The sequence below is a fragment of the Pseudorca crassidens genome, chromosome 2 (assembly GCF_039906515.1).
Source record: "Pseudorca crassidens isolate mPseCra1 chromosome 2, mPseCra1.hap1, whole genome shotgun sequence".
NCBI classification, from domain to species: Eukaryota; Metazoa; Chordata; class Mammalia; order Artiodactyla; family Delphinidae; genus Pseudorca; species Pseudorca crassidens.
Window position 1 is genome coordinate 4158427 of NC_090297.1, and position 25377 is coordinate 4183803.

At 53.2% G+C, this 25377-nt stretch overlaps 2 protein-coding genes across 17 annotated transcripts in view; one reads left to right on the forward strand and one right to left on the reverse strand.

Moving 5' to 3' along the window:
- Nucleotides 1-20087, reverse strand: part of NPHP4 (nephrocystin 4) — a 148802-nt gene extending 128715 nt beyond the window's left edge. For 3 of the 13 annotated variants that reach the window (XR_010938909.1, XM_067718197.1, XM_067718142.1), the window contains exons 1-2: nucleotides 7257-7567; nucleotides 4132-4284 (exon numbers count right to left, since the gene is read on the reverse strand). Coding sequence is in view for 9 of the 13 variants with exons in the window: in XM_067718197.1 (XP_067574298.1) it covers nucleotides 4132-4284; nucleotides 7257-7439 (336 nt within the window). In the remaining 4 variants the exon portion in view is untranslated. Of the gene's footprint in view, nucleotides 1-4131; nucleotides 4285-7256; nucleotides 7569-18847; nucleotides 18898-19875 lie in introns of those variants that run through there. The other 10 variants (XM_067718206.1, XM_067718161.1, XM_067718232.1 and 7 more) reach the window with 8 other exon arrangements.
- Nucleotides 20088-20245: 158 nt separating this feature from the next.
- Nucleotides 20246-25377, forward strand: part of KCNAB2 (potassium voltage-gated channel subfamily A regulatory beta subunit 2) — a 97136-nt gene continuing 92004 nt past the window's right edge. For all 4 annotated transcript variants that reach the window (XM_067718279.1, XM_067718301.1, XM_067718294.1 and 1 more), the window contains exon 1: nucleotides 20246-20404. The gene's annotated coding sequence lies outside the window, so the exon portion shown is untranslated. The remainder of the gene's footprint in view (nucleotides 20405-25377) is intronic.

Here is a 25377-nt window from a genome sequence, read left to right on the forward strand (position 1 = left end):
AATGGCATGATTTCATTCTTTTTTATGGACAGCCTCCGCTTTTAAAGGGAGTCGCCTCACTCTCATTACTCTGACGAACAAGCACGTTCAGCAGCTGGTTGCTCTCGGTTGGCGATGGGACGAGGAAGCAGCCCAATTACCTGTGTCTCCCGGAGGCCAGGGATCCGCCTGTGACTTCAGCAACACCTCGGCTGCGGTGGGCTCAGGAGGACCCATCCCCTGGTCCGGGCTCCGGCTGCCTGTGAAGAACCACTAGGATCCTGCCAGTCACTTGCACACACTAAACAAAGGAGGAGAAACGAGCCTGTCGCTGAAAGGCTGAGCGTGGTTGGTTAAGGAAAGAATCCAAGGGAGAATCATGTCCATCTCAGAAAGAAAGTGTAGGAACTGCACGGTACTTTGGCCTCCCGGATTTTTTTTTTTTTTAACTTATCTATTTATTTTTGGCTGTGTTGGGTCTTCGTTTCTGTGCGAGGGCTTTCTCTAGTTGTGGCGAGCGGGGTCCACTCTTCATCGTGGTACGCGGGCCTCTCGCTATCACGGCCTCTCGTTGCAGAGCACAGGCTCCAGACGCGCAGGCTCAGTAGTTGCGGCTCACGGGCTTAGTTGCTCCGCGGCATGTGGGATCCTCCCAGACCAGGGCTCGAACCCGTGTCCCCTGCATTGACAGGCAGACTCTCAACCACTGCGCCACCAGGGAAGCCCCCCGGATTATTTTTTAAAGATATCTTTTGAGAGGTTGAATGAATGATCAACCGTCTCAGTGCAAGTGAAGGGCAATTCCTCTCCACCGAGGACGGTCTTGAAGGGGAGCACCTAATTATGAGTCAGAGCTGAGAGGCCCGGAGCTGGTCCCCTGGGCTCCACCAGGCAGAGCCGAGAGGCTGGGACAAGAGGGGATCTGAGCGCAGCATGAGGAATTCATCACTCACAGAAAGAAACACCCAGCTCGGGCTCAAGGAAGGACTTCTTTTTTCCCAAGTCTTTCCTCAGGACGTTGTTTGCAAAGTAATAAAACAACATCTTCTTTCAGGGCTGCATATTACAGTGACAACTCAATCAAAACCCAGAGCCCACGCGGCTGATTCAGGAATCCACGTGTAGGCGGGACAGCCATGTCGATTCCAAAGATGGTCCCCTGCTACTGGCAGCTGGCAACCTCCCGTCGTATCACCCCCAAGCCACGGCTGATCGGCAGAACCAGAAAAACCCAGGCAATTAGTAAAATCAGAAGAAGATCATCACCAAATTTCAGAATCACTTCAAAAAAGGGCAAATTGTGTTTCTCTCTATTCCCATAGGTACGGACGCAGAGTTTTGCTCAGATGATGAGACCGCAGAACCAGTCCCTCCTGCCTATCTAGGCCACCTTGGGAATGCTCCACACTTCATGTAAACACGTACATACACGTATGCACACAGGTACACACACACACACACACACACACACACACACACACACACACGGCGAAGGGGGATTCTCTTTAGTTAACTAAACTCTGAACGTCAAGGATGGGAGGAAAGCGCTGGGCAAGGAGGATGCCGCCGAGTGGCGCATCAGGATGGGTGTTCCTGGGGCACCACTGGCCTCTGCTGCTCGCCTTGGGCATAGCAGCTGGAGCACAGCTCTTCCCTGAGCAATTCCGTGGCTCTGACACCAGCTCCCAACCAGAAATGCTCTGTTCACCCACACCAGCCTTGCTGCGATCTCCACTTCAGTAACTAAGGCTGAAGGGTGCAGATTCTTCCAGAAACATTGAGGGCTGTGGTCCTCCCTAACACACGGCCCCGTCCCCATGCCCCACTCGGCAGAACACGAACGATGGAGCGGCACTCGGCTCCCACAGCTCAGGTCAGACCTGAACTGTGAGCTGGAAAGGCCCGAGACCCACAGCTCCCAGGACACGGGGACACACGAGAAGCCCGCTCAGGCACGGACGCTAAACCCTGGACGAGTCCAGAAGGGGGAGCGGCAGCTCTGAAGGCTTCCTTGCAACGCGACCTCCACTCTGCAGGGCTCACAGTCACCCAGCTGGTGGCGGGACAGGGCAGGCCCTCCGGGCGTGGCCTGTCAAGGCTGTGACAGCCACTGCCACGGGGAAAGCCAAGGGGAAAGCCACGGAGGGAGGGCTCATCTCGGGACCCCAGTGGCGGCAAAGTGCTGCTGTGCTGACTTCAGAGCATAACCATCCCCTCGACACGGCAGCGCTTCCAAACGGAGCCTGCAGGGCCCCTCCGATGCCTGGGGTGAAAACAAGGCCCAAGAACAATCCCTGCGGTCAAGGCAGGTGGCACTCACAGCCTCTGACCTGCCGGATTGCTCTTCAAGGCGGAGAGATGATCTACCGACCTCCAGAGGCGGATGGCGGGGACGAAACCACACCAAGGTGCTGGGAGCCAGCCTCTCCCGTGGAGACTCCCCAGGAGTGAGAGGACCCTGTGTCACCGTACTAACTGTCACCACACCGGGCTTCCCGGGGCCTGACTGTCCAACCGAGAAAGCGAATCCAAACAGCCCGGCCCTGGAAGGCTCCCAGCAACATCGGGGCCACCGCGCTCCTGCCCGGGCCTTGACCGCCCCAAGTCAGAGGCGTGAAGGCGACTCACTGCCTGAGCTGGGACGGCACCCTAAGCAGCCGCCCACCGTCACTCCCCGGTTTACAACACGCGGCCTTTCTCTCCAGCCAGACTCTAAGGGGCACCTCACAGGCCGTCTGGCAGCCTGGACACCAGCCGCGGTCCTGGGCCGCAGGACACACATACCCACGGCCTTATCTAATTTTCCTGACCTCTGGGGGCGGCGTCATCCTCTCCGGCATGTTCAGTAACAGGACCAGTCAGAATCAATCCACGCGGAGACATGGCATCCTGACTCTGGGTGACCGCCAAGTGCAGAGTCGCGACCCAGCGGCCTCACGACTGGGCCAGGACCGCCCCCCGCAGAAAAGGGCGGCTCGCTTGGTCTGGTTACGCACGGCGACCTCCCCCAGGATGGCCATGGTCACTGCCACCACCTCCATTATTCACTGTACTGTCACTTACTGGGCTTCCCTGACTCTGTACGCACGGGAAGGACAACGCCAACACAGCACTGACCCTCCCGATACCCGTGACCGTCCCCCGCAGGACCCCGCTGCCTGCAGTTCAGCTTCAAGCAGCAGCTGGGAAGAAGACCTCTGGGACACCTCCCACTCTTGAGGAAGAGCCCAGTGTCCCTAGGAAGGCCCTGCCCAGCCAGCCCACCAAGCCCACCCTCGGCTGCCTCCCCACGCCTCCCTCCCCCACCCCCGGGCACATGCGGGGCCTGCCCTGCTTGCGGCACCTGCCGCCCTGCTCGTCCCGGGGCTGGGTCCCTCCTCATCCTGGGGCCCAGCTCGCAGAGGTCTGCCTGCAGCACACCTCCCTCCTTCTTCAGGGCAGCAGCTGTCGGTCTCCTCCGAGAACCTATCACACCTGCACCTGCTCTGTTGCCTGCCTGGGTGTGTCGTCCCAGCAGACTGCAAGTTGTCCAGGGTGAGAACCACGCCAGGCCCGTCCACCCAGCATCATCGCCCCGGCGCCCGGCACAATGCCGAGCAGACAGCAGGCGATGGAGGGATGTTTGCGAATTTGGTGCAGCTGAACGAAGATGGAAAACCCTGTCTGCGGGGCGGCCAGACACAGCTACGTGGGCAAAATCGTGTCACCAACTGATGCCAACGCGAGCACCCCGTCTGCAGGCAGAGGCGGGGGCTCCGGGCTCTGCTACCTTCTACCTGGGTAAGTCACTTTACTGCTAGGTCTCAAGTTGCTCATTTTAAAAAAAACAAAAGAAGAAGAAGAAACGAAAAAGAAAGAAAAAGAAGGGGAGAGGAAAGGTAGGGGAGTCAGATGAGATCGATAATTTCCTAACTTTGTTCCAAAAGCTGCAAGTTCCGTGAAGGGGACGAAACCCCCTCGTGTGCCCCCCACTCCCAGCTGAACCGCTCAGGGCGTGCGGCTTCCACCCAAGGTTCCGTCTGGAAACAGGGGCCGGCGCCAGGACGAGCTTGGAGGGCCGGGCCCGCCGCTCAGGGGCGTTCCCGGGCTCTAGGGCGCGCTGGCGGCGCCCCCAGGCCCACCGTACCCCGCACGCCCACCCTGCACGCCCACCTCACTGAAGTCGATCCTGGGTGGCTGCCTGCAGAGCGGCTCCAGGGGCCTCGCCGGGCTCTTCCACGTCCTCCCGAAGAAGTGTCGGTAGGTCACGTCAAAGAGGGACACTCGCAGGTGGCAGCCCACCTCCGACAGCACCTCCAGCACAGCCTAGGAGACAGAGGGACAGCCCTGAAGGGTCCTCAAGGTCACGAGTCTCCCAGCAAGTGCTGACGGACCATCCACGGAGAACTGGGCCACTCAGCGTCCATCCCCCAGTTTAGGTCTCAGTTCCTTTCGGGGAACTACCTCTCTCCCACGGCCCGTGGTCCTGGTGAGGTTATGAGTCCAAGTACACAGCCCTCCCCTGGCCAACCAGAGGCTGGAGTCTCTGGGCCCAGACACAGGCTGGAGACTCACCCAGAGCAACGAGACACAAGAGGCCAGAGCTGCAGAGACAGACACACATGATGCCATGAGGAGCCAAGAAAGAACAAGTCCAGGTGACACCACGTGAGATTCTGGATCAAGGCACACCTGAAGCTTATGCTAACTATGGGTTTGTCTTTATGTGAGATAACAAATTACCTCAAGCTTAGCCTATTTTGCATGGTTTTCTGTGTTCTGTTTTACCCTTTACATCCTGATAGAACCACAAACTAAAAACTCAACTTGCCAGAATTATTTGGGGGTGGCGCTGGGGTGTGAGCAAAAGAAAAGCAGATCTTTGAGAACTGAGAAGTCATGGCCACAAATACAGACAAGGCACCAGACGCTGTAAAGACCAGCCCTTTCCCCACAGCAGCACCGCGTACCGCAGTGAGGCTCTGCTGGGCCTTTAGCTCCTCCGGGAACGTGGGGGTCCCACCACCCTAACGAATGAGAACGGCTCCCAGGACCTAAACTGCCTGTACGGAGTGATTTACGCTGAACGCCTGCTCTCCTTCTGGGACTCTGGAATCTTGGTACCTGCTAGGCAGAGGGTATCTACACGACCAGCTCCCGAGAAGCCCTGAGGTTTTTAGAGCCTGTGGGCACTGAGTCTCTAACGAGCTTCCTTGGTTGACAGCATTTCACAGGTGGTGTCGCAGCCTGTTGCTGAGGGAATGAAGTGTGTCCTGGGGGACTCCCATGGCAGATGACCCTGGAAGCTCACGCCCGTCTCCCCCCACACGCCTTTGGCTCGGCGCATCCTACTCGGTAATTTCTCACTGAAATAAATCTGTCCTCTGAGGATGACTGTGTGCTGAGTCATGTCAAATCCTCCTGAGCCCGGGGGGTGCCTCTGGGGGCTCCCGACGTAGGTGCACACACACATTTAGGACCGTCACGTCTTCCTGACTGACATCATTGCTGTGAAATGTCCCTTTATCTCTAGGGATATGCTCCGCCTTGAACTCTACTTTGTCTGATATTAGTACAGCCACAAGGCTCTCTTATGCTTAGTGTTTACACGGCCTTTTCTCCATCCTTTCCCTTTCATACGTATGGTTTGAAGACACACACTTTAGGTTTACAGTGTGATTTTTTATAAACAACTTATAATTGGGTTTTAAGTGAAAACTTTAAATGTGTGACTCGACATCACGAAACCACTTGTAGGAATCATTCCACAGACATATGTGTGCATTTTTTTTAAGCGATGTCCATGAAGTTACACACTGTAGCCATGTCTGTAAGAGCAAACCCCTGGAGGGAGTCCAACGGGTCATCAGCAAGGGCCTAATGAACGGATGACAGGTCATCCACACAGGAAAAGCCATGCTGTCTTAAGAAAGAGCCAGAAATTCTTCATGGAATGACATGAACAACCTATAACGCATATTGTTAAGAATATTTTTTAAGATATAGAACAGAATATAAGCTATCATTTATGTTAAAAAAAAAAGGAAAAATACATACAACTGTATTTATCTGTTGTATTTGCTTAGAATTTCCAGAAAGTTGTACAGAAAACAGGTTAACACTGGCTGTATCTAGGGTGGGACACTGGGTGCCTTGGGGACTTCATGGGACAATACACTTTCCCTGTGCGCCCTTGTGAATTTTGAACTATGGGAATTACCTTTTCAAAAACAAATTAAAATGAATTAATAAAGTAAAATGGGAAAATAAATAAAATCTCCTTTGCAAAATTCCTGCTGTCCACTATCTTGTGAGCTCCTGGAAGGCCAGGAGACTGCTGGAGCCGGTCTCCCTAGGTTGGAGTCCCAGCTGGCCGGCTGGAGCTGTGTCACCCTGGGCAACCAAGGTCACCTCTCTCGGGTTGCCTCCTCTTCTGTAAAACAGGGGTAATGATGCTACCTACATCTTGGGGTTGTCATGAGGATGAAGTGAACTAACACAAGTAAAGCGCTAAGAAGTAAAGTAGTAAGAGCAGTAATCACCACAGTACCTAACACAGTGGCAAGCACACGGCAGGTGCTCAATCAAAGGGCTCGAAGTGATGATGCAGGACGGATGCGAGTGATTTAATAATAGCCCCAGCGCTCCGACAGCTTTGCGTGCCTGGAGAACGACCCTGCCAGCTGCAGAGGAAGAAGATACGGTCTTGCCAAGCCACGTGCTCACACTGGCAGGGCTGGATCCTTCCTGTGCGTCCCCCCAGGACACTGGGCCTCCCTAGGACCATCCAATCCTGTGGGTGGTCTGAGGAGGCACAGACGCGCCAGCTTCTCCGGCAGGTCCCCCGGCAGCTGGAGGGCACAGGTGGACGCAGAGCCACAGAGCAAGGGCCTGAATGTGCAAAGGCGGTGGTACCTCCCAGGCACATCTCCCAGGATGCCCAGAGCTCCGCCCCTGCTATTCTGACTGCCAGGCTGAAAGCCGGCCATGCTGAGCCATGCACAAGGCCACCTCTTGCAAACAACCTGGTCAGGAAATAACCCAGGAACTCGAATTACCTGGGTTTTTAGATTGCTCCACTGTAGGCAAAAAGAAGCCTTTTAGCCAGGGCCAAAAGTGCTGACCGAGTCACTGAATCACAAATCCTCTTTGCTGACGGACCACTTTACCTCCGAGTACTGCCAAGGCCCGGGGTGATGGGTACGGTACAAGACTCAAATAAACATGTGAAAATCAATACCATCTCAGGTGAGAGCAGTGACAGCGTGCGTCTGACAGTAAAGAACCAATTTCTTTACCTGCTTAATGAGCGGGCCATCGAGCCACTTCAGGACACACTGAAATGCCGTCGACTCCTTTAGAGGCTGGCGTGCTCTCTGTGTGTGGGGAGGGACCAGCAGGTTTTGGTCAAAGATCCTGTGCCAGTCGTGCATTCTGCCGGTCTGAGGGTCACTGGGGGCCTCTAGGACTACCTGCGGCATTCATTTTCAAATAAAGAAAAGAGTTATGAGGGCCACAGTTCTTAGAGCAGTTCTGAAAGTTTCCGACCTCCCAGGAACCCCAGGGAAACCACCACCCCTGCAACCCACACTCTGCCATCCCACCCTCTAGCCCCCCAGTGCAGCAGACTGGCGCCCACGCCACCTTCCCCTGGCCAACCAGAGCACACCAATCCCGGTCTCAGTGACTGATTTAGGGACCGGCACGTGCTTTGTCCAGCTGTGGAGGTCGAGCCCTGCACAAGGGCACCAGGCCTCGGGAACCAGGGCTGTCTTAGAGTGGCTTGGGGCACATGACCCACTCAGAGCCAACGAGATATGATCTCAGAGCTTCTGCTGGTTCTGTTAGGAGAAGGAAACACTCTTTTCTGTGGCCTTCGGAGCAGAGACGTCATCAGCCTGAAGCTGCCCCGGGCACCACAGGAGCAGCTACCTTGAGACACATACAAAAAGGCAGGCAGAGCAGGAGCAAGGCCAGCGGGTCCAGACGTCATCACGAGAGCCCTGGCTCAAGGGGCCCCTGAAGTCCGGCACCCAAGACAGCTGAGCTACATGCAGTCTTGCTGGTGAAGCCAGGTGGGGACAGCTTTTGAGTGCTCTGGGTGCCTTGGCAACCTGGCTCAATACGGATGCTACCCGCCTTCCAGCAGACAGGGATCTGAACCTTCTCGAGAGACTGTCTTCAGCTGACACAGAATCATAAGCTCTTGGCCTTGAACAGAGGCCATATTCTGTATGCTAAAATGGCAAGCAAGAAGGCACGGGCTTTGATCTTCTAAGACAGCAGTTTTCTGAACGTGGTTCCCAAACCCCTGAGGTTGCCCAAGGTGGTCAAGGGCTCCACAGGGTCAAAGCTATTTTCATAACCTCCAGATGCCACTTGCCTCTTTCACTGGGTTGGCATTGGCGCCGGTGGTGCCAAGGCAACGGTGGGTGAAGCTGCATTACGCCCCGAGGCAAACGGCACCGCACCCCACAAGCCATCCTGGGTTCTTCCCCTCTCAGGGCATAACGTCCAACAGCTTCACCTAAGAATGTCCTTGGGGAAGCTGTGAAAACTATGGATTTTATGACGTCTTGACCCTTGAGGATGAGTGCTTTCAACACTCTGTGATGAAACGGGAAATACACGAAAAGCATTTCTGCTGCCAGATGAAAGACAACGGTCACCCCAGGGTAAGCCGGGCGTGATCGCTGTTCTGCGAGCTGAACTAGCTCCTTCTTTCACTCAGCAACACCACTCTCACGAAAAGAACGGCTCAGAGACAAACCATGGTTTTTCAGACTTGGGTGCTTTGTAGACAATCTCTCAGACGTGAACAAAATGAACCTGTCACTGCAAGGAAAACTCGTCAAAAAAATTGAGCTTTCAGGCAAAATTCAGAATTGGGAAAATCTGTACCCTCCACTGTGAGCCAGACAGCTGCATACTTCTTTAAAGACTTGCCAGACGAGATGGGTAGTGCCGGCAACGAAAGTGATCTTTTGAAATTGTGTGATTAGATGTGTCAATATCTGGAAGATCTGCCTCACGCAGAAGCAGTATTTTCCGAGTGAACAAGCACAATGACATAAAATTCTGCATGGATGAAAGATCCACCCGAACACTGTGAAACTTCAGGAACAGGGTGTCAGCCTGCACGCAAGAAACCCTCAGGAAACAACCGCTTGTGGATTTGGGTACAGCACCAAAGCAGGAGACCCCCAGTTCTCTAAGGGCCTCCTCCCTCATCGGGGTGAGGCTGGATTTCCTTCAGACTTCAGCCGAAATGACCCATCACAACAGGGAAGCCTGTACCAGACCAAGCAGTCCTCAGCGGTGTGTCAGCAGGATGTTAAAGGGATTCGCAAACAAGCAAAACAACCCCACAGTTCTTGCTCATGTTTTTGTTTCGGAAAACGCAATTGGCTTTCATTAAAAAACTACATCTTTATGTTAACGTGTAACAGGTCTACTGTTTTTAAATGAATTAATAACACTGTAGATGCTTCTCAATAACAAATATTGGTAGCGGTCAGTCAAGTTTTAAAGTTATTTGGAGTCCGCAATCATGTTTTAAAGCATAAAGGGATCTGACACTCAAAAGCTGGAAAAGGGCTGTTCTACAGGAAGCCAAATTCGAGTCTTCGGGCAGCAGGCCCACCCTCCACGCTCACAGGCTGTGCTGGGAATGCAGGGGGCCTGGGAGGCACGGATGTGACCCCTCCCACACCCTGCGGGCCTCAGGGCGGGGCCCAGCCGCCCACTGGAATGCCACGCCCACCCGGCACCCCCTCGGGCGGGCACGCCCCTCGGCCTCCAGACCCGGCCTGTATAAACAGGAGGGCGCGCACTTTCTAGTTTGGGGTTTCTTCCTTTGTAGGTTACATTTGTCTGCTCAATATCCCTTGTTTTGTGGAACGGCCCTCCCAGAACCCATGACGCACACTGGGTGTGTCTTCCCTGGGACCCCAGCCACGCCACCCTCTGGACAGGCTGTCTCTCCCCCAGGCCAGGAGCTGCCCAGGCCGGCCTGGAGCCCCAGGGGCCACCCTTCCACCCCAGGGAGAGCCTAAGGTAAGAGGCCAGCCCAGGGGAAGCTGGTGGAGATGGAGGGTGGCGGGGATGGCCCTGCCGGCAGGACCCAGACCTCCAGGTGGAGAAAGCCTGATGGAAGGCAGCCCCACCCCAACCAGAGCTGAGTTACAGGAGCCGTAAAGGCCTGTGGCGGCTAAATAACGGCCCCCGAAGACGTCCCCAACCCAATCCTCAGAGCCGATGATTATTGGCCTTCACGTGGCAAAAGGAACTTTGTGGGCGTGATCAGGTTAGAGACCATGAGATGGGGAGAGCACCCGGATTATGCAGGTGGGCCTGAAATCGTCACAAGGGTCCTGATGAGGGAGAGGCAGGGGGGTCAGAGAAAAGGCCAGGCGGGGCAGAAGCGGGAGAGACGTGAAGACGGAGGGAGGGACCCCAAGCCGAGGAACGCAGGCGCCTCTAGAAGCTGGAGAAAGCAAGGAACCCGATTCTCCCTAGAGCCTCCAGAAGGATCACAGCCCTGCCGGCACCTTGGCTTTATCCCAGTGAGACTGACTGCGGACTTCTAACCTTCAGAACTGAAAGAAGCTAAATTGTTTTCGGTCCCCCGGTTTGTGGTAATTCGTTACAGAAGCCACAGGAACGCATACAGGTGTCCATGACCTGTAAGCAGAAGAGGTCTGACCAACACCCAGCAGGCCTCTGACCGCTTGTCACCTGTCCTGTACTGATCTGCTCACTGGCCCACTGCTTGCAGAAGGGAACCTACTGTCCTGTGGCCGTGGTACCAGGCTGTCCACCAGGACTCATCAAATTCAATCATGAAATTTAAGTTTCAGTAAACTTGACTCCCAAACATTTGTCTTTCAGGAAAATGTGCTTTTCTCCTTGACATTAGTTATAAAACTGGGAGGTTTGTTCTTAGAAAGCGAGTGCATATCTACAGGGAAGCCCTTCCTACCTCGGGAGCACAAGCAAAGCACACGCGGCAGGGTGTCCTCTAGAAGGGGCCCCCGCAGCCCCACAGCCTGCCCCGCGGGGTTTTCCGACCCAGGATGCAGCCTCCTTTGCAGGGCGCCCCAGACTTTGCTCCCGTGCCCCGGATACCTGAGCCAGTACCTCCCCGCGCTCCCCTGAGGGAAGTGGGACCCAGCACCACACTTGGCGGGGAGCTGCTACGGAGCCCTTCCACTACGGTCACCCGGGCCGGGGACACACAACAGAGGCCCCAGGCAGCACCAGCAGGAGATGCACCGGCACAAGAGGCAGCTGCTCGGAAAGGCAGGCCACCCAAAATCAAAGAACTGAGATGGACAGGTGCAGGCAGGCAGCAACATTCCAAGAGGGTGATGGAAGGGAGGGGACTCCTGAGACACAGCCTCCTGCGGGCGGGAGCCCAGACGGTCCCAGGGGCTCTGGGACACGCAGAGTGCTTGCGTTCCCCCAGCCCCCCACCCAGAACGGCTCTCAGCCAGTCCTCACTCCCGTCCACTGCGCGCTGCCGTTGCTTCAGTTGCTCCCGGACACCACGCCCGTGCCACCCACCAGGCCATCAGGCATACACCCCGGGGTGATTCCTCCTCTTCCTTGGGAAGTCAGACCAGGAGCTACCTCCATGTCCCACACAGGACGCTGTCACAGAAGGCACCCCGCTCCACCAGGCTCCACCAGGCTACGGGGTCCCGGTCGCCCCGCAGGACTGAGCTCCATGAGGTCAAGACTACGCCCTCGGTGAAAACTTTTTTAGTGATTCAGCAAATCACTAAGTTATGCTGTGGAGGAATTAAGAAGGCTGCGGAGGAAGGGCAGAGGGGCCTTTGGGGCTAGATGAACAAAAAAGGGAAAACTGGGAGGGTCCCATGCTTTGAGCCCAAGAGAAGGGTACAGTGGGCTCTCCAGAGGGGAAATAAAGAAAAGGCACCAGCTTTCATTGAATCCTTATCATGAGCCAGGCACTCACAAACATCTTCATTTTCATTATTCCAACATCTCCGTAAGGTAAGTAACATTACTGTCCCCATCTTATAGATGTGGAAAGTGAAGCTCAGAGCCAGTCTGAAAGCACACAGCCAGTCACACTCACATCAAAGACATTATAGCTGGGCTTCCCTGGTGGCGCAGTGGTTGGGAGTCCGCCTGCCGATGCAGGGGACGCGGGTTCGTGCCCCGGTCCGGGAAGCTCCCACATGCCACGGAGAGGCTGGGCCCGTGAGCCATGGCTGCTGAGCCTGCATGTCCCAAGCCTGTGCTCCACAACGGGAGAGGCCACAACAGTGAGAGGCCCGCGTACAGCAAAAAAAAAAAAAGACATTATAGCCATGCCAGCCCTCTGCCTACCAAGGCCAGGAGAGGCAAAGGAGCAGAGGCCCTGAGGGCAAAGAAAGGGCACTGGTCCAGGATCGGGCTGATCCCCCCTCTCCTCTCAGACTTCTGGAAAGTCTTTTGCCCTCCAGGCGTCTGCTTTGCATCTACAAAAGGAGCGGCTATAAAGTTCCCTTGAGATCTTTGCTTCTGCAGACCCGGTCAACAAATATTCACCAAGCACTCGTTCCGTCCCAGTCCACACACCATGAAGCGGACTGTCAAATGCCCTGTCTTCAAGAATCTAAATATCCAGTGGGACAAAAACAAGGGGGTGGAGACTGGTTCAAGATGGCGGAGTAGAAGGACGTGCGCGCGCTCACTCCCTCTTGCGAGAGCACTGCAATCACAACTCACTGCTGAACAACCATCGACAGGAAGACACTGGAACTCACCAAAAAAGATACCCCACATCCAAAGACAAAGGAGAAGCCGCAATGAGACGGTAGGAGGGGCACAATCACAGTAAGATCAAACCCCATAACCACTGGGTGGGTGACTCACAAACTGGGGAACACTTACACCACAGAAGTCCACCCACTGGAGTGAAGGTTCCAAGCCCCACGTCAGGCTTCCCAACCTGGGGGTCCAGCAACGGGAGGAGGAATTCCCAGAGAATCAGACTTTGAAGGCTAGCGGGATGTGGTTGCAGGACTTCAAAACGACTGGGGGAAACAGAGACTCCACTCTTGGAGGGCACACACAAAGTAGTGTGCGCATCGGGACCCAGGGGAAGGAGCAGTGACCCCAGCAGAGACCGAACCAGACCTACCTGCTAGTGTTGGAGGGTCTCCTGCCAAGGCAGGGGGCAGCTGTGGCTCACCGTGAGGACAAGGACACTGGCAGCAGTTCTGGGAAGTACTCCATGGTGAGAGCCCTCCCGGAGTCTGCCATTAGCCCCACCAAAGACCAGGTAGGCTCCAGTGTTGGGTCGCCTCAGGCCAAATGACGTACAGGGGGAACCCAGCCCCACCCATCAGCAGACAAGCAGATTATAGTTTTACTGAGCTCTGCCTACCAGAGCAACACCCAGCTCTAGCCACCACCAGTCCCTCCCATCAGGAAGCTTGCACAAGCCTCTTAGGTAGCCTCATCCACCAGAGGGAAGACAGCAGAAGCAAGAAGAACTACAATCCTGCAGCCTGTGGAACAAAAACCACATTCACAGAAAGAGAGACAAGATGAAAAGGCAGAGGGCTATGTACCAGATGAAGGAACCAGATGAAACCACAGGAAAACAACTAAATGAAGTGGAAAGAGGCAAGCTTCCAGAAAAAGCATTCAGAATAATGATAGTGAAGATGATCCAGGACCTCGGAAAAAGAATGGACGCAAAGATCGAGAAGATGCAAGAAATGTTTAACAAAGACCTAGGAGAATTAAAGAACAAACAAACAGAGATGAACAATACAATAACTGAAATGAAAAATACACTAGAAGGAATCAATAGCAGAATAACTGAGGCAGAAGAACGGATAAGTGACCTGGAAGACAGAATGGTGGAACTCACTGCCGGAGAACAGAATAATGAAAAGAAGTGAAGACAGCCTGAGAGACCTCTGGGACAACATTAAATGCACCAACATTTGCATTACAGGGGTCCCAGAAGGAGAAGAGAGAGAGAAAGGAACTGAGAAAATATTTGAAGAGATTATAGTCGAAAACTTCCCTAACATGGGAAAGGAAATAGCCACCCAGGTCCAGGAAGTGCAGAGAGTCCCAGGCAGGATGAACCCAACGAGAAACACACTGAGAGACATAGTAACCAAACTGACAAAAATTAAAGACAAAGGAAAATTATTAAAAGCAACAAGGGAAAAACTACACATATGAGGGAACTCCCATAAGGTTAACAACTGATTTCTCAGCAGAAACTCTACAAGCCAGAAGGGAGTGGCACTGGCACGATATATGTAAAGTGATGAAAGGGAAGAATCTACAACCAAGAATACTCTACCCGGCAAGATCTCACTCAGATTCGACAGAGCAATCAAAAGCTTTTCAGACAAGCAAAAGCTAAGAGAATTCAGCACCACCAAACCAGCTCTACAACAAATGCTAAAGGAACTGCTCTAAGTGGGAAACACAAGAGAACAAAAGGACCTACAAAAACAAACCCAAAACAATTAAGAAAATGTAATAGGCACATATATATCGATAATTACCTTAAATGTCAATGGATTAAATGCTCCAACCAAAAGACACAGGCTCACTGAATGGATTCAAAAACAAGACCCGTATATATGCTGTCTATAAAAGACACACTTCAGACCTAGGGACAGATACAGATTGAAAGTGAGGGGATGGATAAAGATATTCCATGCAAATGGAAATCAAAAGAAAGCTGGAGTAGCAATATTCATATCAGATAAAATAGACTTTAAAATACAGTATGTTACAAGAGACAAGGAAGGACACTACATAATGATCAAGGGATCAATCCAAGAAGAAGATATAACAATTATAAATATATATGCACCCAACATAGGAGAAGATATAACAATTATAAATACATATGCACCCAACATATGCACTCAATACATAAGGCAAATGCTAACAGCTATAAAAGAGGAAATTGATGGTAACACAATAATAGTGGGGGACTTTAACACCTCACTTACACCAATGGACAGATCATCCACACAGAAAATAAGGAAACACAAGCTTTAAATGACACAATAGGCCAAATAGATTTAAGTTATATTTATAGGACATTCCATCCGAAAAAAGCAGATTACACTTTCTTCTCAAGTGCACACAGAACATTCTCCAGAATAAATTACATCTTGGGTCACAAATCAAGCCTCGGATAATTTAAGAAAATTGAAATTGTATCAAGCATCTTTTCCAACCACAACACTATGAAATGAGAAATAAATTACAGGAAAAAAACCGTAAAAAACACAAACACATGGAGGCTAAACAATACACTACTAAATAACCAAGAGATCACTGAAGAAATCAAAGAGAAAATCAAAAAATACCTAGAGACAAATGACAACAAAAACACAACTGTGAGATGCAGCAAAAGCAGTTCTAAGAGGGAAGCTTATAGCAATACAATCCTACCTCAAGAAACAAGAAAAAAATCTCAAACAATCTAACCTTACACCTAAAGGAACTAGAGAAAGAACAAACAAAACCCAAAGTTAGTAGAAGGAAAGAAATCATAAACATCACAGCAGAAATAAATGAAATAGAAACAAAGAAAATAATAGCAAAGATCAATAAAACTAAAACTGGTTCTTTGAGAAGATTAAAAAAATTGATAAACCTTTAGCCAGACTCATCAAGAAAAAGAGGGAGAGGACTCAAATCAATAAAATTAGAAATGAAAAAGAAGTTACAACAGACACCGAAGAAATACAGAGCATCATAAGAGACTAGTACAAGCAACTCTATGCCAATAAAATGGACAACCTGGAATAAATGGACAAATTCTTAGAAAGGTACAACCTTCCAAGACTGAACCAGGTAGAAATAGAAAATATGAACAGACCAATCACAAGTAATAAAATTGAAACTGTGATTAAAAATCTTCCAACAAACAAAAGTCCAGGACCAGATGGCTTCACAGGTGAATTCTATCAAACATTTACAGAAGAGCTAACGCCTATCCTTCTCAAACTCTTCCAAAAAATCGCAGAAGAAGGAACACTCCCAAACTCATTCTACGAGGCCACCATCACCCTGATACCAAAACCAGACAAAGATACTACAAAAAAAGAAAATTACAGACCAATATCACTGATGAATATAGATGCAAAAATCCTCAACAAAATACTAGCAAACAGAATCCAACAGCACATTTAAAGGATCATACACCATGATCAAATGGGATTTATCCCAGGGATGCAAGAATTCTTCAATATATGCAAATCAATCAATATGATACACCATATTAACAAACTGAGGAATAAAAACCATTTGATCATCTCAAAAGCTGTGGAAAAAGCTTTTGACAAAATTCAACACCCATTTATGATAAAAAAAACTCTCCAGAAAGTGGGCATAGAGGGAAACTACCTCAACGTAATAAAGGCCATATACGACAAACCCACAGCAAACATCACTCTCAATGGTGACAAACTGAAAGCCTTTATCTAAGATCAGGAACAAGACAAGGATGTCCACTCTCGTCACTGTTATTCAACATAATATTGGAAGTCCTAGTCACGGCAATCAGAGAAGCAAAAGAAATGAAAGGAATACAAATTGGAAAAGAAGAAGTAAAACTGTCACTGTCTGCAAATGACATGACACTATACATAGATAATCCTAAAGGTGCCACCAGAAAACTACTAGAGCCAATCAAGGAATTTGGTAAAGTTGCAGGATACAATATTAATGCACAGAAGTCCCTTGCATCCCATACACTAACAATGAAAGATCAGAAAGAGAAATTAAGGAAACAATCCCATTCACCATTGCAACAAAAACAATAAAATACCTAGGAATAAACCTACCTAAGGAGGTAAAAGATCTGTACTCAGAAAACTATAAAACACTAATGAAAGAAATCAAAGATGACACAAACAGATGGAGAGATATACCATGCTCTTGGATTGGAAGAATCAATACTGTGAAAATGACTATACTACCCAAAGTAATCTACAGATTCAATGCAATCCCTATCAAATTATCAGTGGCCTTTTTTACAGAACTAGAAAAAAATCTTAAAATTTTTATGGAGACACAAAAGACCCCAAATAGCCAAAGCAATCTTGAGGGAAAAAACATGGAGCTGGAGGAATCAGACTCCGTGACTTCAGACTATACTACAAAGCTGCAGTAATGAAGACAATATGGTACTGGCACAAAAACAGAAATACAGATCGATGGAACTGGATAGAAAACCCAGAAATAAACTCACGCACCTATGCTCAACTAATCTATGACAACGGAGGCAAGGATATACAATGGAGAAAAGACAGTCTCTTCAATAAATGATGCTGGGAAAACTGGCCAGCTACATGTAAAAGAATGAAATTAGAACACTCCCTAACACCATACACAAAAATAAACTCAAAATGGATTAAAGACCTAAATGTAAGACTGGACACTATAAAATTCTTAGAGGAAAACATAGAAAGGACACCCTCTGACATAAATCACAGCAAGATCTTTTTGACCCACCTCCTAGAGTAATGGAAATAAAAACAAAAATAAACAAATGGGACCTCATGAAACTTAAAAGCTTTTGCCCAGCAAAGGAAACAATAAACAAGATGAAAAGACAACCCTCAGAATGGGAGAAAATATTTGCAAACGAATCAACAGACAAACGATTAATCTCCAAAACAGATAAAGAACTCATGCAGCTCAGTATTAAAAAAAAACAAACAATCCAATCAAGAAATGGGCAGAACACCTAAACAGACATTTTTCCGAAGACATACAGATGGCCAAGAGGCACATGAAAAGCTGCTCAACATCACTAATTATTAGAGAAATGCAAACCAAAACTACAATGAGGTATCACCTCACATCGGTTAGAATGGGCATCATCAGAAAATCTACAAACAACAAATGCTGGAGAGGTTGTGGAGAAAAGGCAACCCTCTTGCACTGCTGGTGGGAATGTAAATTGAAACAGCCACTATGGAGAACAGTAAGGAGGTTCCTTAAAAAACTAAAAATAGAACTACCACATGACCCAGCAATCCCACTACTGGGCATGTACCCAGAGAAAACCATAATTCAAAAAGACACATGCACCCCGATGTTCATTGCAGCACTGTTTACAATACCCAGGTCATGGAAGCAACCTAAATGCCCATCAACAGACAAAATGATAGAGAAGATGTGGTACATATATACAATGGAATATTACTCAGCCATAAAAAGGAACAAAATTGGGTTACTTGTAGAGACGTGGATGGACCCAGAGACCGTCATACAGAGTGAAGTAAGTCAGAAAGAGAAAAACAAATATCGTATATTAATGCATATCTGTGGAATCTAGAAAAATGGTACAGATGAACCGGTTTGCAAAGCAGAAATAGAGACACAGATGTAGAGGACAAACGTATGGACACCAAGGGGGGAAAGCAGGGGCAGGGTGGGGGGATGGTGGGATGAATTGGGAGATTGGGATTGACGTATACACACTAATATGTATAAAATAGACTAATTAAGAACCTGCTGTATAAAAAAATAATAATAAAATAAAATTTAAAAGAACAAGGGGGCGAGTGGGAGCAGCACACAGGAGACAAGCCTGATCCAGACTCCTTTCTTTGGCGGGGGAGGGAGGGTAGAGAAGAGGAGGGAATCCGGGCGCCGAAGTGCTAGGCTGGGTTGATGTCTCACAAGCAGTGGTTCACCAAGGCAAGGGAGGAGCAGGAACCGCAGGAGCTGCCCGGTCACAGGGAAGCTTCCCTCCCAGAAGTGAACAAAATCTGGAATGCCTGAGACCTGAAAGCTTTGGGGAGCTTTTTTGAGAGTAAGTAGAGGTCTGCTTAAGCACTGCCTGGAATTCCTCATTCAAGGAATAGTCTTTGAGTACCTACCACGTGCCAGGCCCTGGAGAAACCGTCCTGCCCTCGAGGAATGTATCTGGAGAGAGGCAGAAAGACAGGATGCAAGTTAGCACACAAAGGAGGTGGCTGTGACCTCTGAAAATCAGAGGACCGGAGGGTGTAGTGAGCTGTGATGAAGACCTGGGCGGGAACTGGGGGCGACTATCCACCATCATCTAAAGGACACCTTTTCCAACTACACAAGCTTGGGAGGCCAGACTTCCTCCGTATGCTTCAACCCAAGTGACACAGTGCAACACCGAAGGCAGGACCGGGTCTGATAAGGCATCTGTCTTCTAGGGAGGCAGGCATGGAAGAGGGATGCAAAGGTGGGGCCTCTGAGTCTGAAGAAGCGAGCAGGAGACCGAGCACTGGGGTCTCGAGAAGGGCCCAGGTGGGGTGCTCGGAGGCGGTCAGGAGGTCGGTGGGCTGGACAGCGGAGGGGAAGGTGGAAGCAGCTGCAGGGGAGGCCGTAGGCAGGCAGGGCTATCAAGGCAGGGACTCTTGCGAGGGCCAGGGATTCTCCAGATCTCCACTGGGCGGCAGCGCTGGGACGGGTCGGCAGGGCCAGCGGGGGACAGGAACCCAGTGGGGACAGGCAAAGCAGGGGTCCCCGGCAGGGGTCCGACGGGGAAAAGGGGAGGGCCAACGCCGCGGTCTCAGCACAGCCCAGGCCGGCGGCACCGCGCTCGCCTTAAGCTGGAGGGCTGCAAGGGGGCGCAGGGTCTAGGGGCAGAGTACTGAGGTTGAGCCCCAAGAAGTCCCCGAAGCCTGTGGCTCCGGCCGCACCAAGTGTCACGGCGGGGGGAAAGAGGTGCGACCGACACGGGCACAGCCTCGCGCCCGCCCGACCGCCGCGCCCCGCAGGTACCGGGCCCCGGGGAAAGACAAACGGATCACCCCAACCCCGGGCCCGAGGCCCTGACCCGCTCGGCGGCCCCCGCGCCTCTGGGCTGCGTCCAACCTCCCCCGCGGAGCCAGCCAACGTGGTTCCGCCGGCGGCGGGCAACGTTACCTAGGAGACGGGCCTGCAGCTGCCACACCCGCCCCGGGGCGTCGAGCCCCAAGCTTTCGAGGATGTGCCCCTCGGACGGATCCAGAGGCCCGGCGGCCGGCCAGTGCCCACCGGAGCCGCAGGCCTTGCGGTCCGAGGACCGGCCGAGGGGCACCCGGCCCGCTGTCACCCGCCCGAGGAGTCTCGGAAGGGAAAGAACCCGCACCCCGACCTTCGCGTCAGCAGCACCGTGGGACCAATCAGAGCCCAAATCCAGGGGCTCCGCTCCGGGAGCGCCAGCCAATAGGCGCGGCGGCGGGCCCGTTCTGATTTGCATGGTCGGCGATCCCTCTGCCAATAGGAATGTGACTGGCGTGAATATCAGCCAATGAGAAGCTGGAAGAGGCGTGGCCCCGGGCGTCCCACGAGGTGAAGATGCTGCGGGCGGAACCTGGTGGAGCTAGTGGGATTCGGGGGCGCTAAAGTCGCAGGGACAGGGCGGGAAGGAAGATCCGGAGCGGGGCAGAGGATCCGGAGCTGGAGCCCCCAGGTGAGTGCAGGGGGAGACCCCGGCTGTCCGCGCAGTAGACGGCCGTGCGCCGGGAAAGCGGCGGCGGGTACCCGCGAGGCCCGCGCTGACTCTCCATCTCCTTTCCCCCAGCGCGTCCCCGCGCCCGCCTCCGTCCTCACCTCCTCTCCAGCCGGCTCGCCTCCTTCTCCATCATCTCCCTGCCCCCATCCTGTCCTCCCTTGCCTGCCCTATCTGCCAACCCGCCCGACCTTTTAGCTCCCATGCCCGACCCCTGCCCCAAACTTCATCCTTCCCCTCGTCCCGTCTCTGCCCCCTCCTTTTCCCGCAGCCTCGCCTCCCCTCCCCCATCCCCCTTTCAGCGCAGCCCCATCGGAGCGCTCCTGGACCGATCCCCCCCATCTCTCTCCTTGTTGCTCCTGCCTTTCCTTCCAGGTCCCTGGCCCCATCTTCCCACCCGTTCTGCTCCCAATCGCTACATCTCTCCCCGCGGGCGCCCTCTCTGCACCTTGCCTTGCTCCCCAGGACCTTGGCGTTCCCCTCCTGCACCAGTTCATCTGGCTGCCTACACACCCCACCCCACCCCGGTCCCTATACCCCTGCCCCCTCTTCAGCTTCTCTTCGCTCCCCACCTCCCCTACCTGCTCCTGCAGGACGCAGGACGCAGAGACCCAGCTGCTGCACCGCTTCCTGCTGCAGTAGCAGTCCTGTACCTGCCCACCTTCCCACCCTCCCACCCAGGCAGCCTACCCTGGCTCTGCTCCTCCTGGCATTTGTCTGGGGGCTCCTTTAGGGTCTACGCTTTGTCTAGAGCGGCCTGGGGGGCTCCAGGTGAGAAGCCCCTTAGCACCCTTTCCTGCCTTCCCCCCTAGCCACCGGCTCCCTTCCCACCCCACCCCCACTTTCCTACTCAGCTTACTTTGTGATTCAGCATTTTTGGGGTTGGTAACTTTCTTTGCCTCCTGGCATGATAGGGACCTGGTTGTGGGGCCGTAGGCAGGGGGGTCTTGACCCTGCAGTTAGAGGGGCCACCTTAGAACAGTCCTGAGCTGCCTGGTGGGGACAGGGTTGGGGAATGGGAACTCACCAGTGGGGGGCTGCCCTTTCTTCTCTTTCACTTGTCTGCCCTGTGTTGAAATGCATCCAAGGGGAGATGACATAAGTAATAGCTCTTGGGGAAATGAGCTATTAGCATTTATGGAAATTAATACATCCACATCCGGGAGGAAGAACACCAAGTCCAGGCCACAGCTGTCCCACTGCCTGTCCTTTCAGGATTTCTTCTTTCTCTGCAACTTCTCCTCCCCCTCACAAACGCCTTCCGCCTCCCAATGCCAGGAGCAACCTCCTGCTCTGCACACAAAACCGCATTCAGGCCCCACGTTGCAGGGTTTGGGGACCTGAGTGTGGAGAGCGGCACCTGCCCTCCTGACTGTTACTTGGCGTTTGCATCTACCTGCAGACCCCAGGCTTGTGTGTGGTTCTTGGGGTCCTTCCCCTGTGCCATCACAACGGGGGCCCAGAGGGCATTGGCTCCCGGGGTCCTGTCCATCAGGAACACTCTCCATGCCCACCCCTGGCCTCCATGACATCGAGGGTGTTCAGGCTGCAGCACGTTCCTACCTCGAAAGCAGCCTGCTGGAAGCTCCCCTACAAAACCGAGGTCCCGTTCTTTGTGCCTCTTTGTGCTGTGCCAGCGGACAGTGTGGGGACTGAACCAGGGCACAGGGGGAGGGAGGATCACGAGCACTGCGAAACTGGGTCTCCTGCTCAAACCCTTTGGGTCTGGACGTGGCGCCTGGACGGGAATGAATGGGCGTGAAAGCAGTGGCACACGGGAGGTGTGGCAAGACCGACACTACTGCTCGTCTGGCGAGGGTCACAGGCCGAGGCTCTGGGGGAGGCACTACTGCTCGTCTGGCGAGGGTCACAGGCCGAGGCTCTGGGGGATGGAGGGGTGAGCAAGCTCCGGGGTGGGGCGGATTGAGAAGCTTCACACCATGGGGCTGGCTTTCTTTCCTTTTTCAATGATCTTCTAAACCCCAAATGATTCAGGAGGAAGTGAGTGGCACAAGTTTTGGTTTGACAGTTTCCGGTAAGGGAGGCAGCCTCCTCTAGACTTTCCTGTTTGTCGGTGATGGGCCCATGGCAACTGGGCAGCACGCATGTGGCAAAGGAAGGCCTCCTCCACTGCTGGAATCCAGGGGAACGAACGTGTGTGGTTTCCCAGGACTCTGGCTAGAAGGAGCGTGTATCTAGTCCTTGACCTTCACTTCTCCATGACCTTTGCTTCACCAAAGGTCCCAGAGCCAGAGCCATTTCCTGGAGTCCCTGAATGATAGGCAGAACAGTGACACTGCAGGCAGCATTCGGGGAGGACCGTCTCTGAAGGTGTCCAGGGCCAGAGACCCCTCCTCTCCCCTTTCCGCAGCCAGGGAGCCTGCCTCATAGAGGCGAGCACGCTAGAGCTACAAGGGGTTGGGCATCTTCCCCTTTGGAAGACACAAGGGAAGCCTTGGCAAAGTCAGAGACTCCTCCAAGGTCACTCAGGTGAGCCGCCTCAGGCCCCGTACCTCCCACCAGTCTGAGCCAGGTCACTTCCTTGGTACTGCCCTTGGAGGAAACCAGCACCCCGGGAACATGCCAGCCACCAGCTCTAGCCACCCTTCAGGACGCCCTTGTGAGATGGTGCTGACACACGTGGAGGAAACAGCACCCCGGCTGCGTCTGAGTCACTGGGGCTGTCAGGGGTGGGAGATGCTACCAACCACAGAGAGTTCTCGGTGACAGCGTCCTGCCCGGCCTGGCAGTTCCTCAGAGCCAGGGCCCTGTGGTTCCAAAGATGTCATCAAAGAGATGGCAAGGGGCCGAGCCGCCGGGTGAGATGAAAGGGAAGAAGAAGGACTCTGTACCTTGACCTTGCTTCGCTGCGGGTCCTTGTAAATAACCCTGAACAGCCCTGCGAGGGAGGCTGCTTAGCCTGGATGGGAAACAGGCACAGAGCGGTGGTGAGAGGGACCCGGCCTCCTGGGTTCTGTTCCCACTGCACCAGGCCCCCTCCAGCCCATCAGCAAGTGCAGGAAATCCTTACACCCCAGAGATGCGTCCCCTCCAAAGTGCAGGAGGGTCAGGTTCAATCCCAGCTCCCAAGGGACGTGGAAGCTGCCTTTCTCATGATGGGAAGTCCAGCATGCTCAGCCCTCCACCCACAGCGTGCCCCCCCCTTTCTTTGGGGTGACTCGGAGGAAATGTGGTCCTTGGCTCAGCCAGTACAGAGGAGAAAAAGGGACAGGGCCTCCCCAGGAGAAAACACACAAGGGGCCAGGTGGGAACATCACCCAACAGGTCATCGGGTCACTGGGTGGGGGCGGGGGGCGCTTCAAGCTTTCTCTCCGGCCTGGGCTTGGCGAGAACATGAGTCTCCCTGTCCGAGTGGCCTTGAGCAGATGCTGGGTCTTCTTACCCTTTGCCACATCCCGCGGGGCTAAAACGGGGCTAGCCTTCCTCTCCCTCTACACTGAGGGATGCACTCTGGGCCCGGCCCCCCCAGCTGAAGTGTGCCCTGCACCCGCACGCTTTCTAACTCATAGCACAGAGGACAGGGTCTCAGGAGGTCACCCCCTACTCCACCAAGTGGCCAGGTGGTTAGCCCTGGAGACCCGGTATCCACAGGCTTGTATGTGCGCCTCATCCTATTTCACCCACATCCCTGGCACCTGCCTGCCTCCCTTGAACTTCCTCGTTGCAGTCAGCCTCTCCTCCCTCTAGCTCCAGCACACAGGCTCTTGCAGAACTGACTGTCTTAATGCCACACAGGGTACAGATTAACTAGGACTGGGAAAGGGGGAAGAGCGGAGATGGGCTGGGGACGGTCCCTCAGCCTCACACCTGTGCTGCAGACCCGGCAGGGAGCTTTTCCCCACCAGGGTCCTGAGCCCTCTTCGGGGGTTTTCCCCGCCTAACGTGGTCTTGATCTTGAGCTCCAGCTGCTGAGTGGCTGAGAGCCGCCATCCAGCTCAACGGTTGAAAGCCAAGTGTATGCTTCTCCTGCTCAGATCCCTGCCCTGGCTTCAAAACAAACCGGCAAACCGTTCGTCGTCGTGCTAGTTTCCCCAGTAAGCGAGCGACTTCTTGGGTCCCGTAGACACTGGGTCTCGTCCGCAGGGCCCTCTGTCTGGGGTCTTGGCCCGTGGCCCCCAGCGGAGAACTAGCTCTCTGAACGTCCGGTTCTTACTCTCCCAGCCGCTTGGCCCTGTACTTGGGTCTCCCTTTTTCGGGATTGGTGAAATGAGGCAAGTAGAGGCATATGGACAGTCCCTGGCACGGGGCGGGCACTCCGTCAGCTTCCCAGCCTCTGTGTCCAGTCATAGACTGAGCACAAACCTTCGCTCTACCTGGAGCCCAGGGGTCCCCTTCTGAGTCATTTCATGAGCCCACGTGGGGCTCCTCAGAGGGGCTGGGTGCTCCTGGGGAACAGCCTGGGAGAATCCAGCTGGCGGCTTTCGTGGAGGAAGGGGGCTGGGGGGAGCCTGTTGCTGTCTCTGAAGATCATGGCCTCCCAGTGAGTGGAGGGACACGGCTTGCCCTGTCCTCCCAACCCCAGGCCTCCTGGAGGGCCGGGTGCGCAAGCCTGCAGGGCATCCGTCTCCCCGCCTACCCCCCTGTACAGTAGCCCGTGGGGGCTGCAGAGCCCCACCCCAGGCACGCCCACCCTCTGCAGCACAGCATGTTTTCATTTTCCATCCTTCAGCGGCTTTACGATCTCTCAGAGTGAACTGCAACCTGATGTCCACAAGCTGTCAAATACAGCCCAGGGCAGAAGGAGCTAGAAGTCTGCCCAGGAACCTTGCCTTCCCGAGTGCTCTGCGGTGGCAGGGTCTCTCTGGAAACAGTGCCCTTCCTGCCCCGTCTGGATGGAGGAGACTCAGAAATAACTAGCACAAGGAAGTTCTAAAGAATCCACGCATTAAAAAGTAAATTAGAATTTAAGCATT